At 42.7% G+C, this 19,265-nt stretch overlaps 1 protein-coding gene across 2 annotated transcripts in view; it reads right to left on the bottom strand.

The window, feature by feature from the left end:
• Positions 1 to 3,522: 3,522 nt before the first annotated feature.
• The window catches only part of LOC134348201 (potassium-transporting ATPase subunit beta-like), a 108,145-nt gene continuing 92,402 nt past the window's right edge, over positions 3,523 to 19,265 (bottom strand). For both annotated transcript variants that reach the window (XM_063051218.1, XM_063051219.1), the window contains 5 exons: positions 18,483 to 18,587; positions 16,862 to 17,058; positions 14,864 to 14,920; positions 12,437 to 12,532; positions 3,523 to 12,351 (listed from right to left, as the gene is read on the bottom strand). In XM_063051218.1, the coding sequence (XP_062907288.1) occupies positions 12,190 to 12,351; positions 12,437 to 12,532; positions 14,864 to 14,920; positions 16,862 to 17,058; positions 18,483 to 18,587 (617 nt within the window). In that variant the 3' untranslated portion in view covers positions 3,523 to 12,189. The remainder of the gene's footprint in view (positions 12,352 to 12,436; positions 12,533 to 14,863; positions 14,921 to 16,861; positions 17,059 to 18,482; positions 18,588 to 19,265) is intronic.

Genomic DNA, 19,265 nt, shown 5'->3' with positions numbered 1-19,265 from the left:
TGGAGCAAGATGTCATGGGTTAAGGGTGAAAGGTGAAAAGTTTAAGGAGAACATGAGAGGAAACTTCTTCACTTGGACAGTTGTGAGAGTGTGAAATGAGCTATTAATGCAAGTGGTGCATGCGAGCTTGATTTCAACATTTAACAGAATTTTGGATAGGTACATGGATAGTAGAGATATGGAGGGCTATGGTCCCAATGCTGGTCGATGGGAATAGGCAGTTTAAATGGTTTCCAGCATGGACTAGATGGGCTGAAGGGCCTATTTCTGCACTGTACTTCCCTATGGCTCTACTAGAGCTGGCAGGCGTGGATGGGGGTTGGGTTGAGAGGCTGATAGGAAAGTTGAGAATGGGAATGGAGTCAGAATTGGGAGGAAATTGGAAGAATTGACAAAACACTGAAGATGAAGCAATCCAATAGGAGTGGAAGGTGGAACATAGAATAAGTTTTGTACATAGTCTGACCCCTCTGATACCATTTAATATCCAACTTTCTTGGCTGCCATATTCTTTCATTTTAGACCAAACCAAATCTAATTCATTTGCCCTGAATTTTGCTATTTTATTACATATCACACCTCCAATCCAATGCAACTCCCTTACTCAAATCAAGTTTATTATCTGGTGCACAAGTACGGTGAGGTACAGGATACGGTGCAAAATGGACAGCAGCATCACAGGCACACGAGTTCAGACAACACACAGCATAGAAACTGTACAAGATGGTGAAGGTAGAGGGAAAAAAGCTCTGTGTAAACAAGACCTTACTGCAGAACAAAAGGCACGATCAGAGACAAACCCATGGAAAACATAAAATGAGAGTAGGAGAGTGAGATTAAACTATTAACAGAGACCATCTGTAGTGTTCCAAAGCATGTTTGGCTTGTCAGTCTCAGCCCACACCCTATGATATCCCACCCGACATAACTTAATCTTACTCTCCCCATGTAATTTGATATCCCATCCAGCTTAATCTCTGCTCTAGTTACCTTTTATAATATATCACAATCCTCTTGCTCAATACCCACTTCCTTCACCTCCCCCAAAAGCATTTATATCCCACCATCTCACCCACTCTCCACTCTCTTGTTCATTTCTGATCTTCCCAGGCTATATCATATTCCCAGCTTTCTCCCTGAACCCTTCTGTACTTCACCCACATCTCTCCACACACCCCTTTTGCTGTCTAATCCCCTGCTCACTCACCTACTCTTCAATCTCTAATTCTATTCTCTTCTCTGCACTATTTTATCCCATCTGCTCTAATCCTGCTTTCTCCCTTTATACAGTAATATCCCTCCTTGGCTAATCCTGCACACAGAAAACCATAGAGGCCATTGGGTAAATCTAAAGTGGAGGTTGACAGGTTCTGGATTAGTCAGGGTCTGATTTATTATCCCTCTCAAGCCCATTCTCCTGCGGGAGGGATCATAAATCAGCCATGATGGAATGGTAAAGCAGATTTAGCAGGCCGAGTTCTGCTCCAATGGTCTTATTTCCTCCTGTAGCCTTTACCATACCACTTCAATTTTGAAGAAGGATCTTGGCCAAAAACTTTATTTCCATAGAAACTGCCTGACCTGCTGAACTCCCACAGCATTTTGTGTGTGTTGCTTTATATGTGTAGCATCAGCAGACTTTCTGATGTTTATAATATACCACTGTCTCTAATTCTATCCCCTTAACTCTAATATCCTAAAAAGTGGAGGGATGGGTTAGTAAGTTTGCTGATGACACAAAAGTTGGAGGTGTTGTGGATAGTGTGGAGGGCTGTCAAAGGTTACAGTGAGACATTATTGGATGCAAAACTGGGCTGAGAAGTGGCAGATGGAGTTCAACCCAAATAAGTGTGAAGTGGTTCATTCTGGTAGGTCAAATATGATGGCAGAATATAGTATTAATGGTAAGACTTGGCAGTGTGGAGGATCAGAGGGATCTTGGGGTCTGAGTCCACAGGACGCTCAAAGCAGCTCCACAGGTTGGCTCTGTGGTTAAGAAGACATACGGTGTATTGGCCTTCACCAATCATGGAATTGAATTTAGGAACCGAGAGGTAATGTTGCAGCTATATAGGACCCTGGTCAGGCCCCACTTGGAGTACTGTGCTCAGTTCTGGTGGCCTCACCACAGGAAGGATGTGGAAACCATAGAAAGGGTGCAGTGGAGATTTACAAGGATGTTGCCTGGATTGGGGAGCATGCCTTATGAAAACAGGTTGAGTGAACTCGGCCTTTTCTCCTTGGAGCAACGGAGGATGAGAGGTGACCTGATAGAGGTGTATAAGGTAATGAGAGGCATTGATCATGTGGATAGTCGGAGGCTTTTTCCCAGGGCTGAAATGGTTGCCACAAGAGGTCACAGGTTTAAGGTGCTGGGGAGTAGATACAGAGGAGATGTCAGGGGTAAGTTTTTTTACTCAGAGAGTGGTGAGTGTGTGGAATGGGCTGCCGGCAACGGTGGTGAAGGTGGATACGATAGGGTCTTTTAAGAAACTTTTAGATAGGTATATGGAGCTTAGTAAAATAGAGGGCTATAGGTAAGCTTAGTAATTTCTAAGGTGAGGACATGTTCGGCACAACTCCGTGGGCCGAAGGGCCTGTATTGTGCTGTAGGTTTTCTATGTTTCTATCCTATTTTGCTTCATCACTCTCGCGTCTAATTTTAAATATTATGCTAATCTTCCTTTATATTTTTGGCTTTCTCTTTCTCCATTTAACTCCAGTTTAGAACATAGAAATAGAACAGTACAGAAGAGAAACTGAACATTCGGCCCACAATGAACAAACTAACCTAGCAATTAAATCCCTAACTAAACTAATCCTTTCCTACACAATGTCCCTATCCCACTATTCTCTGAAGATTCATGTGCTTTTCTATAAGAATTTCTTAAATACATGTATCACATGGAAACACATGGTGCTTCTACTAACATCCCTAACAACGCATTCTAGGCACCCATCACTTTCTGTATACAAAACATGCACACACATGCTTTTAACTTACTCCCCTCACCTTCAATACATGACCTCTGGTCTAGAGATTTCAACTCTGGGAAAACGGTACTAGATACCTACTCTATCAATTCCTCTCATAATCTTACCAACCTCTATCAGATCTTCCCTCAGCCTCCGACACTCCAGAGAAAACAACCCTTGTTTGTCAAGTCTCTCCTCACAGCATATGCCCTCTAACCCAGGCAGCATCCTGGCAAACTTATCCTGCACCCTTGCCAAAACCTCCACATCCTTCTTATAATGGGCGAGCAGAATTAAAGGCAATACTCCAGATGTGGTTTAAAGGCAAGGATGCCATATGCCTTTTTCTGTCACCCTATTTAGAGATTGGTGTTGTGTTAATTATTCACACTAGAAATCAACACTTGGGAAATCAGTCCATCACCAACTTTGTCACTGGACATTGTGTATTGCATTTCTAAGACAGCCACTTAGAGGAGTAAGTCAGTTTTATGTCTGATCACAAATAGCTGAGTAAAAGAAAACAGTAATTAATTTTGTACAGCACACGTATTTAATCTTCAACATTTTACAATAATTTTCCATGCAACAGACTTTTAAATAATACAATGCATAACAACCAAGGGACAACTGATTTTTTATTGTTGGGAACTTTCAGAGAAATATTGTATTCTGAGCATATGCTTGTTTATCTAGAAAAGTGATCACTAAGAAATAAAACTACAGCTGAAATGTATTGAGTCTACTCTCAGAGTACATCTGATGGCAGACTGGAGAGAATAAAACAGTCAAGACTGGTAGGTTTCAACGTGATATATATATACACACACACACACACACACAGAGATTTCATCCACAGATGCTACAATAAATTCCTGATCTGCTACAAATATAGGCACTTTAAGGCAAGGTAATTGCAGTGAATAATTTTTTCCCCAGTGAGCAGTGATAGATACCTTAAGTGTTCTTTTAAGATAACATTTAACAAAGCTATTGAGTGAGGTGAGTCTGAATTGAAGCATAAGGAAAATATAGCATGGAAATGAATAAAAAATATGCTTTAAATGAATTAAAACATGCTTGCTTTCATCAGTTGGGGAACTGAGTACTAAGGTTGGGAGGTCAAGTTCCAGCTGTATAACACTTTAGTTAGGTCACATTTGGTGTATCGTGTGAATTTCTGGTCACCTCATTACAGGAAGGATGTGGAGGCTTTGGAGAGGATGCAGACGAGACTCGGCAGGATGCGACCTAGATTGCAGTACACTAACTATAAAATGTGGTTCTACAACTTTGGATTGTTTGCTCTGGACCATTAGAAGCTGAGGATGACCTGAAAGAAGTATAGAGAATTATGATAGGCATAGTTTGGTTAAAAAGATTCTTCTTCCAAGGGTGAAATGTCAAATCCTAGAGGGTGAGAGTGAGAGTGGGAAAATTTAAAAGGAGAATTGCAGGGCAGCGTTTTTTTTACACTGAGAATAATGGGTGTCTGGAACAACAGTGGTGTTTAGACAGGAACGTAAACAGGCAAGAATGGAGGGGTATGAAACATGTTCAGCGGATGGGATTAGTGGGATCGGCACTGTGGTCAGCACAACATGAAGGGATGAAGGGCCTTTTCCCATGCTACACTACTTATGTTTTCAATAAAGTGTTACATTACTAGCAAGACTGGCATTTATTGCCCATAACAATTTGCCATAAAGGTGGTGGTGATGCGGCCCCATTTTGAATTACTGCCACACTGCTGTCAAGTAGGGAATGCAGGTCCTCCAGAATAATAACCACAACATGGTTCCACGTCAGGTTGGCAGCAGTTTGGTGAAGGACATGCAGGACACTTTCCCACAACTCCTACTGCCTTTGTCCTTTAAGAGGGTGAAGATTCCATGTTTGGGAGGTACTGTCACAGTAGCCCTGGTGAAAAGAGTGATGTGTGCTGCAGGGGGTACAAGATTGTGACTCTGGTGTACCACCTGGGGATTAGGGTGAATGTTTCAGATGACAGATGGGTGCTAAATGAGCCAGACAGGTGTTGGAGCTGCATGGTGTTCCATTCTCCGAACGTGGATCTGGGAAAGCTTTTGCCAGGCAGCCGGTAAATCACTATTTAACCTTTGACCTCAGTGTAGCCACAGTATTAATATGATTCGCTCAGCTGAGGTTCTGGCCACGGATCCTTTGATAGTAGGGCCCCTCCAGTGATATTGGCTAGTGGTTTGAGTCCCTGATGATGGACATGCTTCCGGCCTGGCCTTTGCTTGGTGGGAGTTATTGTCACATTACTGCACACCCGAGTGTTGTTCAGAACTTGCTGTGTGTTCCTGTGGTCTGCCTTATTATCAAAGGACCTACAAACAGAACTGAAGTCTGAACAACATTCTCAACTTTAACAACAGAGGGAGAGAGGAGGCAAGGGAGACTGCAGATGCTAGAGGGGCTTGGCAGATCAGATAACGTCCGTGGAGGAAAATGAACAATCAACATAGCAGGCTGAGACCCTTCATCTGGACTGAATGGTAGAGGGAGATAGCCAGGTGAGAAAAGGTGACGGGGAGAAAGGGTGGAGCAAGAGCCAGCAAGTAATTGTGGAACCAGGTGAGGAGGGTAATAGGCAGATGGAGGACGGGAGAGACGACAGTGACAGAGGCTGCAAGGTGACAGGTTGAAGTGAGAAAGGGCTGCAGATGATGGAATTGGATAAGAAAGGAGGGTGGAGCATGGAATTAATTCAGGGAGGTGGGGAGGGCAGATTAAAACAGAGGGAAAATCACTGATGAAGCAACAGAAGATGTTTGAACCTAGGACAATGCCCTGAAGTTGAAACAAACTGACCTCAGAGCATATTATAATTCCATCCAGAGAAGGTATTTTTTCCTTGTTCCCTAATAAATTTTAATCCTATCAGTGCTCCTTATGGCTATAATAGAAACATAGAAAACCCACAGCACAATACAGGCCCTTCTGCCCACAAAGTTGTGCCGAACATGTCCCTACCTTAGAAATTACTAGGCTTACCCATAGCCCTCTATTTTACTAAGCTGCATGTACCTATCCAAAAGTCTCTTAAAAGACCCTATCCTATCTAGCTCCACCGCCATTGCCAGCAGCCCATTCCATGCACTCACCACTCTCTGAGTAAAAAACTTACTCCTGACATCTCCTCTGTACCTACTCCCTAGCACCTTAAACCTGTGTCCTCTTGTGACAACTATTTCAGCCCTGGGAAAACGCCTCTGACTATCCACACGATCAATGCCTCTCATCACCTTATACACCTCTATCAGGTCACCTCTCATCCTCCGTCGCTCCAAGGGGAAAAGGCCGGGTTCACTCAGCCTGATTGCCATCATCACACAGTGTGGGTTGTCTACAAAATGCACTGCAGTTATTCCCAAACTGGGAACCTCTGCCACCAAAGGTAGGCACTGGGTCAGCTGGCATCTTGACTTGGAAATTTATTGTTGTTCCTTCACTGTTTCTGAGTCCATATCCTGGATCTCCCTCCCCAACAGTGCTGTAGGAACACATTCACCAGAATGACTGCAGCAGTTCATAAGAGTGCCCATTTGCTCAAGGGCATTTAGGGATGGTGTTGCCAATGATATTTATATCCCAAAGAATGTATACTAACAAAAGAATGTCAAGGTCAGTACACTTGTTGGTTCACTTATCCTTCCAGTAGACTTAGCACTATCTGCAGAAGCTCAATATCTATTGGACAATAATCCTTTGGAATGGCTCCTGAAATGCAAAATCACAAATGTGATTTTCTTTAAGACGAGATGGAGACAAAAGACAGAAAATTATTGGCCAGTTAGCCTGACTTCAGTGGTTGGCAAGATGTTAGAGTCTATTATTAAGGATGAGGTTTGGGTTACGTACTTGGTGCACATGATAAAATAGGCTGGAGGCAGCATGATGCCCTCAAGGGCAAATGGTTGACTAACAATCCTGTTGGAAGTCTTTGAGGAAATAACAAGCAGGATAGACAAAGGAGAATCAGATGTTGTATACTTGGATTTTCAGATGACCTTTGACAAATAGCTGCATATTGGAAGAAAGATATTAACATAGATCGGCCAGTTGGCAGAAGGCAGCAAGGAGTGGGAATAAAGGAGTGGCTAATGGTGATGAGAGGTGTACCACGGGGCTCTGTGCTGGGTCCTCTACTTCTCATATTATAAGTTAATCATCTGGATACCTGAATTAACGGCTTTGAGGCCAAGACTGCGGGTGATACAAAGAGAGGTGGAGGGGCAGGTAGTGTTCGGGAAGCAGGGAGTCTGCAGAAGGACTTAGATAGATTGGGAGAATGGGCAAAGTGACAAATGGAACATAGTGTAGGGAAGTGTATGGTCCAAGCACTTTGATAGAAGGAATAAATGTGTAGATTATTTTCAAAATGGGAAGAAAATTAAAAAAAAATAAAAGGAGCAAAGGAACTTGTGCAGGATTTCCTAAAGGTTAACTTGTAGGATGAGTCGGAGGGAAGGAAGGCAAATGCAATGTTAACATTTATTTTGAGAGGACAAATTTATAACAGCAAGGGTGCAATGTTGAGGCTTTATAAGGCATTAATCAGACCACATTTTGAATATGGTGAGAAGTTTTGGGCCCCATATTTAAGGAAGTATGTGCTGGCATTGGAGAGGGTCCAGTGGTTTACAAAACTGATCCCTGGAGCAGTTGATGGTTCTGAGCCTGTACTCCCTGGAGCTTAAAAGAACAAAAGGGGTGGGAGGGGGGGAATCTCATTGAAACCTACCAAGAACTGAAAGGCCTATACATAGTGGACTGGAGAGCATGTTTCCAGTAGTGGGAGAGTCTAGGACAGTGAGAGCGCAGCCTCAGAATAGAAAAATGTTCCTTTAGAAGATGAACAAAGATGAGGAATTTCTTTAGCCAGAGGGTGGCAAATCTGTGAAATTCATTACCAAGTCATTGGGTATATTTAAAGCAATGGCTGATAGGTTCTTCATTAGTAAGGTAATCAATGTAACAAGGAGGAGGTAGGAGAATGGGGTTGAGAGGAAAAATAAGTCAGCCATGATGGAATGGCAGAGCAGAATGACCTAATTCTGCCCCTATGTCCCTTCTCACTGAAGATAGATGCAGCCTGATGGCATGTTGACAACTCCTCCCACCGCTTCTCTGAGCTTTGAAAGGAGACTGACAGAGAACTATTTGCAAGAAAGGATTTTCCAGTGTTTTGTAGTTAGGATAACTGGCAATTTTTCACACTATGCTTGACTGGAGACTTGTCAAGTTTGGTGACATGCCTTTCCCACTGTAGCTGGGAGCCGGTGGAATTCCAGAGCCATGGTGACCAAGCAGGGTATCATGGGAATGAGCAAAAGTTTGAAAGAGTTTAGCTGGCGTGGGATATGAGCATTTCCCTGTAGTACAGGAATACCCCAAGCAGCTGGAGATGGTGGTAGACTTCTGGAACTACGCCCTGCAGACTTTAAGGGCAACACAGTGGCATAGCTGGTAGAGCTGCTGCCTCTCAGTGCCAGAGAGCTGAGTTCAATCTTGACCTTGGGTGCTATTTGTGTGGAAGCTTAGATTGCACAGGACACAGTGGGAGATAGCATAATTGGAAGCAAATGATGGTGTTCGATTTCAGTGTCTCGTGGGGTTAGTGCTAGGACATTTGTTTGTAAGTTACATAAACGATTTGGATGTAAATGCACAACACGTAGTTTGTAAGTTAGGGATGGTATAAAATAGTTGGTATTGTAGATAGTGTAGAATAATTACAGGGGCATCTTGCTTAGCTTAGTAAGTGGACTGAGGATTCGCATTGGCTTTCAATCCAGATAAACGTTGAGGTCTTGCATTTTGAGAAAACAAATCAGGGTTGAAATTGTATAGTTGGGCCCTAGGAATGCAAATACATACAGCAGCTTGCTGATAGCAGCATCACATGCTGGCCTTCACCAGTCAAGGCATTTTGTACAGGAGTTGGGAAGTTACGTTGTAGTTATATAAGCCATTGGTGAGGCCACGCTTGGTGTATTGTGTACAGTTTGACCATTCTGTTATAGGGCAGATGTTTCTAAACTATAAAGAATGCAGGAATAATCTACCAGGATGTTGCCTGGATCTGGGGAGAGGTTGCATAGACTTGTACTTCATTCCCTGGGATGTAGAGATTGAAGAATAGGCTGCCACAGGTATTTAAGATTATGAGGGACATAGACAGGATGAAATATTTTTCCCAAGGAGAGTGTGCTAAAAACAAGAGGACATGGGGTTAAAGGCAGAGGCGCAAGATTTAAAAGGGATATCGGGGAAGCTGCTGCAGGCAACAAGCAGTGTATATTTGGAAGGAGCTGCCAGATTAGTAGTTGAGGCAGGTACATTAACAACATTTTAAAGTCTTCTAGATATGAGAGGTTTAGAGTGCTATGGGCCAAATGTGGGCAGATGCCACTAGCTCACTGGGCAACACAGTTGGCATGGATGAATTGGACCGAGGGGCTGACTTCCAGCTGTACGACACTCTGGCTGTTAGGTAAGGAGCCCTGGGAAAGCTGGACGTGAAAAATTATTGAAAAATTGGAAATGGAGAGAAGTTTGGGGGAAGGGTGCAAGGACAGTTTAAGGCTTGGCAGCAGATTTGGAGGAGGTTATAGGTTAGAGGAGAGAGACCTACTAACAATACAGCTAATGAGAAGTCAGTAAAGGATGATCAGGAGTCAGACTGTGGGAACAAAATGAACGGGACACTGCAGAAGCTGCATTTGGTATACAGTATATTGTTTGGCTTTGGTCTCCCTGCTATAGCAAAGATGCCACAAAGCTGGGAAGAGTGCAGAGGAAATTTATGACAATGTTGCCCAGACTCAAGGACTGAGTTATAAAAGGAAGAGGTTCTCCAGTCCACAATTAAAGGAAGAGGTGAGCAAGCTAGGGCTTCATTCACCAGTGTGTAGGAGAATGAGGAGTGATCGTATAGAGCTGCATAAAATCAAGGGCATAGACAGGGTCTTTCTGCCAGAGTTGGAAAATCAAAAACTGGAGGGCATACATTTAGGGACAGGGGAGAGAGATTTAATAAGAAACTAAGGGGTAATATTTTCACCCAGGGGGTGGGCCATATATGGAACAAGCTGCCAGAGGAGGTGTTTGAAGCAGGTACATTAACAACATTTAAAAGACACTTGGACAGGTGAATGCATTGGAAAGATTTAGAAGGATATGGGCCAAATGCAGTCAAATGGGACTAGTTTAGATGGGAACCTTGCTTGAAATGGCCCAGTGTGGAAGGCCTGAACTTAGCTGAAAGAGAATATGAGGAGACAGAAATGAGAAACAAAAGGATTGTGTGACGGCGTTAGGACATAATTTGTCTCAGTTGAACAGGAGAGGACTACCTTGTCAACAACATAGCCAATGATGAAAAATTGACCAGCTCCTCACCCTTGACATGAACATTGTGGAAACATACGGTTTGCACCAGAGGACAGAAGCCATGTATATCTCTGTGTTTCGGGATGATCGTGGATTAGTGAGCACCTTTGAAAGATGGTAACAATATTGCCACACATGGTCCACCAGACTGGGCGGCTAAATTCAACACCTCTTCTCTTCCATAACCATTGGAGTCAGTACCAGACATGCCAGGCTGAATAAAAGCAATTATTTTAATGAGGGCAAGAACATGAAACATGTATGAAATGATTCTGACGGGTAGCTGCAGAAGATTCCTGGCAAATGGAAAGCCAAGGCTTGAGCATATTTTGAAACACAGATGTAAATGTAAATTAAGTGGTTGCTTTAAGAGGAGAAAGGGAAATGGAATTTGGAGGGGATAGGCTATGGATACAGAAAAACATGACTGTGTTTAATGGAGATGTATTGGTCAGGTGGTACTGTTGCAATATTCCCCAGTAAACTCATGGGTAACAAGGACCTGGCTCATGAGTGGAAAGCTATTTAGGAGGAAGGTATGGAATGGGCCAATCGACCAACAGGAGCAGAAAGAGATGCAGAGTGTTGGGTGGGGCAGAGTGAGTGGAGAGTTCGATGGGGCTAAGAGTAAGGAGGTAGCACTGTGTTCCCTGTTAGGCCTTTAGGAGTATGACAAGAAGGCACAGAATGAACTTTATGGCTTACCTCACCAAGAGTGGCAGAACGGCAGCACAATACAGGCTTTGCATGAAAATGACCTGGATACTTATTAAATGGAATGGGAAAAGATGTAAGAGCAGTGGTTTCCCACATTAATGGTGCCATTTAAATTTAGTTTCACCAGTCATAAACAGGCACACGAGCTGAGTGAATTCTTTCAATGCCAGTTCTCTAAATCAGTAAGAAATGACTAATAGTTAAAACAACAGCCACAGAAGTACTAAAAGGGGTGGACAATTCTTTATGGAAATATATGAGACAGCAGATACTGAAACCTGAAGCAACAAGCTACTTGCAGGAATTCAGAGGGCTGAACAACATTGGAATGATGTAGGGTTTCCACCTGAAACCTTGAAGATTCCTTTCGCTTCACAGATGCTGCTCGACTTGCTGAATTCCTCTGGCATATTGCTTGTTACTGTTAATTCTTTACTACTTAGGAGAGATTCAGTAATAGGAGGTGCAAAGAGAAATAGTCAAGCAAACTAAAAAGCGATGATATTTATGTCAAAAGAGGAACTAGAAGCTGGTCCTAGTGAGGTAGGAAGGTGAAAGGGAGAAAGGAATGGAAAAGAGGAGAGCTGGACAATGTGAGTGATGGAAGAATGACAGAGAGGGTGGAAGAAGTGGGGAGGGAAGAAGGTGGAGAGTGAGGAAAGGGAGAAGTTGGTAAGGAGGGCAGGCATTGGGGTATGGATAGGTGAATGGAAAAGAAAAATTAAAAGGCATACAGTTATGAGGAGACGTAGTAGGAAAGGAAGAGGGCCTGTGTGAGGTTTAAAAAATAATATCCACCACAGTGTCACTCACAGGATTAACAGCCCTGCAGTTAAATACTGACCTCTTATAATAGGGATTTGCCAATGATAATCCAGACCGCTTAGCACATTCAATAATCGTCATGGTTATACAGATCAGGTGCCGAAGAATACATCATAGATAGAAGTGAAGATGTAATGCATTAAGGTAAATTTCTAAAACCTTGTCTAAAAACTTGTTCAGAATGCGGAATGGTATAAATATATACAAAACACATTCACATCACCCGAGACTTCCCCCTTTAGATCACGTTCATTTTTTGATATCCAGTGTGAAGATCACTCGTCCTTCGAATCTTTCATAGGGGTTGTCGTTGATCATTCCTGGTGCATTAATCTTACACTGAATTTCAAATATCCTGTTCCTTTTCAGTGTCAGGAATTTAACTGCCACCAGTGGATTGATGTAGGTTGGCTGGAGAAAGACAAGAATTATTCCAGGACCTGGCAGTCAAAGTACCAAGAGTAATGTGTGTCGTAAATAGAATGAGGTTCCTTACCTGTGGCTGCCTGCCGTAGTAAGGGAAATAAGACAAGTCAAAAGTGCCATTTTCAGGGTAAAATACCACTTTTCCAATATTCTCGGGGTAGGCATGCTGTATTTCAAAACAGAAATCTTCCATTTATTGATTTCTATTATAAACAGATGATCTATCAGTTCATTATTGTCACATGTACCAAGATATAGCGAAAAACTTTGTTTTTCAAGCCATTTACACAGATCATTTCATCACTTCAGTGCAAGGAAAAAGCAATAACAGAACACAGAATACTGGAGGCGGTTTATTGTGGTCACATGTACTGAGATACACATTTGTCCTGCAGACTGTAGGACAAGGCTAAACAGAGAATGCTAGACAGTAAGGTACAAAGCCATGATGGGGTAACTTGTGAGGGCCAAGAGTGAATCTTATGGTTCGAGGAGTCCATCTTTATTTACTTATCGAGATGAGGCACAAATTAGGCCCTTCCAGCCCTTTGAGCCACGCCACCCAGCCACCCCCGATTTAATCCTCGCCTAATGACAGGACAATTTACAATGATCAATTAACCCACCAACTGGTACGTCTTTGGATTGTGGGAGGAAACCAGAGCCCCGGAGGAAATGCACACAGTTACGGGCAAACATACAAACTCCTTCCAGACAGCAGGTATTGATGAAAATATAAGAAAGATTTCCAACAGGAAGAAGGCTTGACAATCCACATTTTAATTCTTTGAGGAATTAATAGAAAGGGCTAGCATAAGTAATAAAGTCTAAGGAAAAGTCATAAAATCTTTGAAAGGTCTCCATACTGGCAAGATGGTAAGTTGAAATGAATGAAGCCAGGGATAACTGGCACAATCTGACCACAGAGCCTAAAGAATACAGAGTAAGAAACAAAGATAGTGGTATTAAGCTTGTATAACCAGACAACACTTGGAATACCATGGACCCTTCTGTTTGTCATGTTCGCAAGACATAAAATTACAAGAATAATCTCCAAACAAAAGAGTTTATAAAAGAAATAAATAACAGGCTGGAGGTGGTGACTTCAGAGTTAGAAGGTGGAATGGAACATTCTAGGCAGTGATGGCTGGATACTGGGAAACCAAGCTTTGCAAACATGTTCAGCTATTGATTACCAACTTTCCCACCACCCCGCCTCCTTAGTGGAGGAACAGTAGCGATGCAGAGACAAGGAATCTGAGGAAGGACGTTGACGTGTTGGAAGCGTGAGCAAGATGGTGGCGGATGGAATACAGCACAGGGAAGTGTGAGCATATGCACTTTGGTCGCAAGAATGAAGGAGCAGACTAATTTCTAAATAGGGAGATAATTCGGAAATTGGAGGTGAAAAGGAATTTGAAAATGCTGGCTCTTGACTGCCATAAGGATACTTTGAGTTAATAATAAAGGAAGTAAATATAGTATTAGCATTCATTTTGAGAAACCTAGAAACATAAAAACAAGGTTGTACTGTTGAGCGTTTGTAAGGCATTGGTCAAACCACATTTGGAATTTGTGAGTAAGTTTGGGCCCTGTATGTAAGAAAAAATATACTGGTCCTGGAGAGGATCCAGAGGAGAATCATAGGTATAATCCTAGGAATGAGAGCTTAACATCTGGGGAATGTTTCATGGCTCTGGGCCTGTACTCTATGGGGTTCAGAAGGATGAAGGGGATCTCATTGAAACCTGCTGAATACTGAAAGGTCTGTCTAGAGTGGACATGGAAAAGATATTCCCATTAGCAGGAGAATCTAGGAACTGTGGGTACAGCCTCCGAATGTCCTTTGGAACTGAGCTGAGGAGAAATTCCTTTAGTCAAGGAGTGGTGAATCTGTGGAATTCATTGCACAGAGGCCTGTGGATGTCACTGGGTACATTTAAGGCAGAGACTGACTCGTAAGAGCTCCTCTGGTGTTACTTTACCAGAAGTATGGCAGGGACATCATCTGGATTTGTAAGCAGGACACTCAGTGCAGGATTTCTGAGTAGAAAATGGGAGCATTTCCAAGGAAATAACAAAACGAAAAGACATTGGAGCAAAATTCGTCCAGTCTGATATCAAGTGTGCTCCACCATTCCATCATGGCTGATTTATTATCCCTCTCAACCCCATTCTCCTACCTTTGACACCTTCATTATACCCAATGACTTGGCTTCCACAGCATCTACGGCAATGAATTCCACAGATTCACCATCCTCTGGCTAAAGAAATTCCTCCTCATCTCTGTTCTAAAGGGATGTCCTTAAATTCTGTGGCTGTCTCCTCTGATCCTAGACTCCTCCACTACAGGAAACATCCTTTCCACATTCACTCTGCCTAGACCATCTGACAGGTTTCAATTAGATCCCTTGAGATCCCCCTGATATAATCAATGAGATTATCGATCAACTCCACAACCCTCAGTGGAGGAGGTTTTATGTCTATTGACACTCACCAGAACAGCACAAGTTACATATGGGGCAGTTCCATTTCCAGGCAAGTAATTGATAATCTGAAATTCCAATAAAAACTTATTAGTTAAAGATTCTTGTCCATGAAATACAAATTATCGATCAATTGCATAAAATTGCTCCTAACCCAGTTACTTTTTTCTAGACAATATCATCTGTTGCTGAATCAACAGTGTCTGACCCTGTGTCAGCTTGTTGTGAATGAAAGTCCAGATTTATGCGCAGCTTTGTAGTCCGCAGGCCAGTTCTGTACTGAGTGAAGTACATTGCGGGAGGTGAAGCAAGGCTCTCCATCCTCTCAAGAAGACATTATTTTTCAGAAGAACAGAGGAGCTCTCCTCAGTGCCCAGGCCATAAGATACCCTGTAATTAATGAATGCACATGGTCTTTTTCCAAGGGTAGGACTAGAGGGCATACATTTAAAGTGAGAGGTGAGGAGCAATTTCTTCAAATAGAGTGTAGGATGTATTGGATATGAGGTGCCAGAGGAAGTAGTTAAGGTAGATACGTTAACACATTTAAAAGGCATTTTGACGGGTACATGGTCAGGAAAGGTTTAGAATGCCATGGGTCAACTGCAGTCAAATGGGACGGGCTTAGATGAGCATCTTGATAAGTATAGACCAGTGGAGTCGGAAGGCCTGATCCTGTGTTGTATGATTCTTGACTGTATGATAATACTAATCAAAATAGATTTTCTAGTTGTTGTTGCACAGATTGTGAGATTATTCCAACAGTGACAGCAATCTCACCGGCTAGGGATGAAAGGAGGTAACCTTCCAACTCTCTGGATACAGAGATCGTGCCAGAGAACCAGAGAACATTGCATGATGCTCCCTTGTTTAAGAAAGGGAGGAAGGATAAGCGCATCCCAGTAAAGAGTGGGAAGGAGGTGAAAATGTGTTTGGTGACAGAGTCCTGTTGAATATGGCAAAAGTTGTGGAGAATGATGTGCTGGATGCAGAGGCTCATGAGGTGGTAGGTAAGGGCAAGAGGAACTATCCCTGTTATGGCTGCAGGAAGCTAGGGTGAGGGTGGATGTCTGGGAAATGGAGGAGATGCAGATGGGGGCAGGATCAATGGTGAAGGAAAACCATATACTTTGGAGTAGGAAGTCATTTGAGATGTTCTGGAAAGGAAAGCCTCACTCTGAGAACAAATGCAGCACAGATGGAGGAATGGCAGTTTTCACAGTGACAAGGTGGGAAGATGTATCGAGAAGATAGCTATGAAAATCAGTACAGGTAGATTTATAAAATATATCTCTCCAGGTCTGGAGACAGTGAGATTGAGAAAGGAGAGACATGTGTCAGAAATAGACCAGGTGAATTTAAGGGCAGGATGGAAGTTGGAGGCAAAGTTGATGGAATTGACAAGCTCAACATGGGTGCATGAAGCAGCACCAATGCACTCACCAATGTAGCGGAGGAAAAATTGGGAGCGTTACTGGGAAAGGCTTGGAACATAGACTGTTGCACATAGCCAATGAAAAGGCAGGCATTGCTGGGACCTGTGCAGGTGTCAATGGCTATATTTCAGGTTTGGAGCATGTGGAAGAAGCCAGAAGAGAAATTGCTGAGTATAAGAACCAGTTCTGCCAGATGGAGGAGGGTGGTGGTAGAGGGGAACTGGTTGGGTTTGTTATCTAGAAAGAAGCAGAGAGTTTTAAGGCCTTCGGGATGGGCAAGAGAAGTGCATAGGGACTGGACATCCATGCTGAAAATGAGGCATTGTGAAAAAGAGCAGAGTGAAAATGAAACATCATTTTTTTCCCTTGCAGTATTCAAGGCACAATGGATAAACAGGCAGTGCAGAAGAATTTGCAAGGGATATTCATAAGGGAATAGAGCTGGAAATGGTGAACTCCTCTGGTTCAGAGCTGATTCTCATTTGATGGGCTGAGTGGCCTCTTTCTTTGCCATAACCATTCCATAATGCTATTATTCTATTCTACCTATTTGTTCTTTCTAAGCACACATACCCTGTTCATTCGGATTAAGATGCAAGGCTGACCGGCCTTGTATCCAAAAGTAGGATCTTCCAGTCCAGAGCAGTTGTCCAGCGTGTTTCGGATGAATCGGCAGGCAAACTTGGAATTAGGGCCATATCCTCCCTGGAAGGTATAGTTACCACTGGTGCAGTTTTGATTAACTTTTTCCTGGACTGATTCATTATAAGCTGGTAGGTAAAGACAGAAATCAGAGCTAGAGAGGGAAGCAATTAATTATACAGTGCTCTGGAAATTCAGAATGGAACGAACAAAGCGCAAGTCCCCTCCAGCTACTGGAACAACATCAGACAGAGCTTCGGCTGCAGGTATTCTTGTGCAGTGGGATGAGGGTGCTTTCAAAACAAGTAGTCCCAGGGACAAATGGGTTCAAAGAAAGTTGCTGAGTTTATAATCCGAAAAGCAAAGTTAAGCAAATTGTCCTTAGGTTCCCAGTTTATCAATTGAATGGCAATTGATGTTGAGGAATGGGATAAACTGAAAAGGGAATTTAATATTAACAGCAAACAAAAGACTTGAGGAATGGGACTAATGAGCATGGTTTTCCAGAATTGACAAGGATATAATCAAGTAAAAAGCCTTCAAATGTGCTGTGTGAATCCGAGCATTTATAATGGAGTGGTCAGATTACGAGGACACGGTGAGCTGATCATGGTGGGGATCTGCACTGGCCCTCTGTGGGATTGGGTCTGACCGTGTGAGAGGGGTGAACTGACTGTGTGGGAGAAGGGGGTTCTAACTGTTGGTGTCGGGAGTGTTGTCTAACTCTGGGGAGATTGTGGGGAGGAGTAACCCTAGAGGTGACCTGATTGGCGTGGTCTCTACAGAAATCGGTGAGATCCTGAGAATAACACAGCCAGTCTCTGTTGTCACCACCATCTCATCCTGTCTCCATTCTCCCCTCAGGGCAAGGAAACATCAGTAGTGTTTCCTCTCTGGATACATAGTTGTCTTCAAACTTCACATCTCCCAACTCCCAAGCATTTGTTCTGCTCTATCCCTGTGCTTTGTGCCCAGTTTCCTGGATGATTTCTATAAATAAACTTGGAGCAGATTTGCGATTGTTGGAATTTGTGGTTCAGGAGGAGCTGAAAGACATACAAATTAAATTAGATCAGACACAGGCCTCACGACAGACATAGATAGAGTGCTCCAAATGCAACAAGAAACAAGAGTGTGCCGATTTCAGGGAAGTTGCAACTAGGCAGAGCAGGAGGAAAAAATGCATCACTTAGTCAGATTAAACCTGGAAGCCAAAGTCACTGATGAGGTCGGAATGGAGGAAGAGGGACTGATTGGCGGCTGTCAAGCTGACAGAGAACAGTGGGTGAAATAATTGCTGGGTATTAATTAAAGTCTGGATTTAAATATTACTCCAGGAATGTAATTCTCAAGGAATCTGAATATGTTTAGGAGTCAGCTAAACTAAGAGTCATTCAAGTCCCAATCAAGATTGAAATCAGTGTCATATCTTTCCCTCAAATGAAACAAAAGTTAAATTACATTAATCTGATTTTTTTAGATTACAAGTTGTATTTGCATTCGTCTTGCCCTGTTACAAAGTATGTAAAGGTTTGACTTTATCCACATCTACCTGAAAGGAAATGTTGAAGGTCATTGACGTAACTGTGCCAGGACTTTGGATCTGAGATATTAAAGGTGATCTTGAGATCTCTTGGTTGCGGTTGTATCGTCACACCTGTAACAGAGTACATGTGCAAATATAGACAACGTTCGCACAAGGACCTATAACCCATGAAGGGGAGAAATTTTCATACAAAGCTGCCACCCCCACAAAGAAAGTAAATTTTATTGTGAAAATTGGGTGAAAACTATTGCATGTTTTTTTTAATTAATTGCTCAATGCAGCCTCTCTAAATCATTCTTGTTGTAAACAGTAAAACAGTTTACTACAAGGGCACAGCTTAGATGTACAGAACACCCAATGCACGAAACACCATACTGGTGTGCAAAGCCAGGATGCAATGTCAATCCCCCTTTAGACAGGCCTAACACAGTAGATGTACAACTCTCAACACTGCACCAAAACATAAAGCACTTCTTGGAATACAGAGAATTATTTAGATGAAATACTAAATAGGTGCACATCAAGATGTAAAAGTCAGTAAGAGTTTTATTTAATTTAGCTATGCTTACAGTAACAAGATTTAACCGTGTTTACCACATATTGCAGCTAAGAGTGCCACAGGGCACTCTTACCATTGGAGTGTTAATCTTAAAGTAGAACCCATATGTGAAGGGAACACACACACACGCTGCCCCAGTAACTAACGGTACTTTATGCAAAGCTTTCACTGTCTCCTGCACTGTGAAGCTGTCTCACAACTCACTGAGCTTCACAATTCAGCACAGCCTA

Source organism: Mobula hypostoma, chromosome 6 (genome assembly GCF_963921235.1).
Source record: "Mobula hypostoma chromosome 6, sMobHyp1.1, whole genome shotgun sequence".
NCBI classification, from domain to species: domain Eukaryota; kingdom Metazoa; phylum Chordata; class Chondrichthyes; order Myliobatiformes; family Myliobatidae; genus Mobula; species Mobula hypostoma.
The sequence above is the reverse complement of the archived record's forward strand: the minus strand, read 5'-3'. Positions and strand labels throughout refer to the sequence as shown.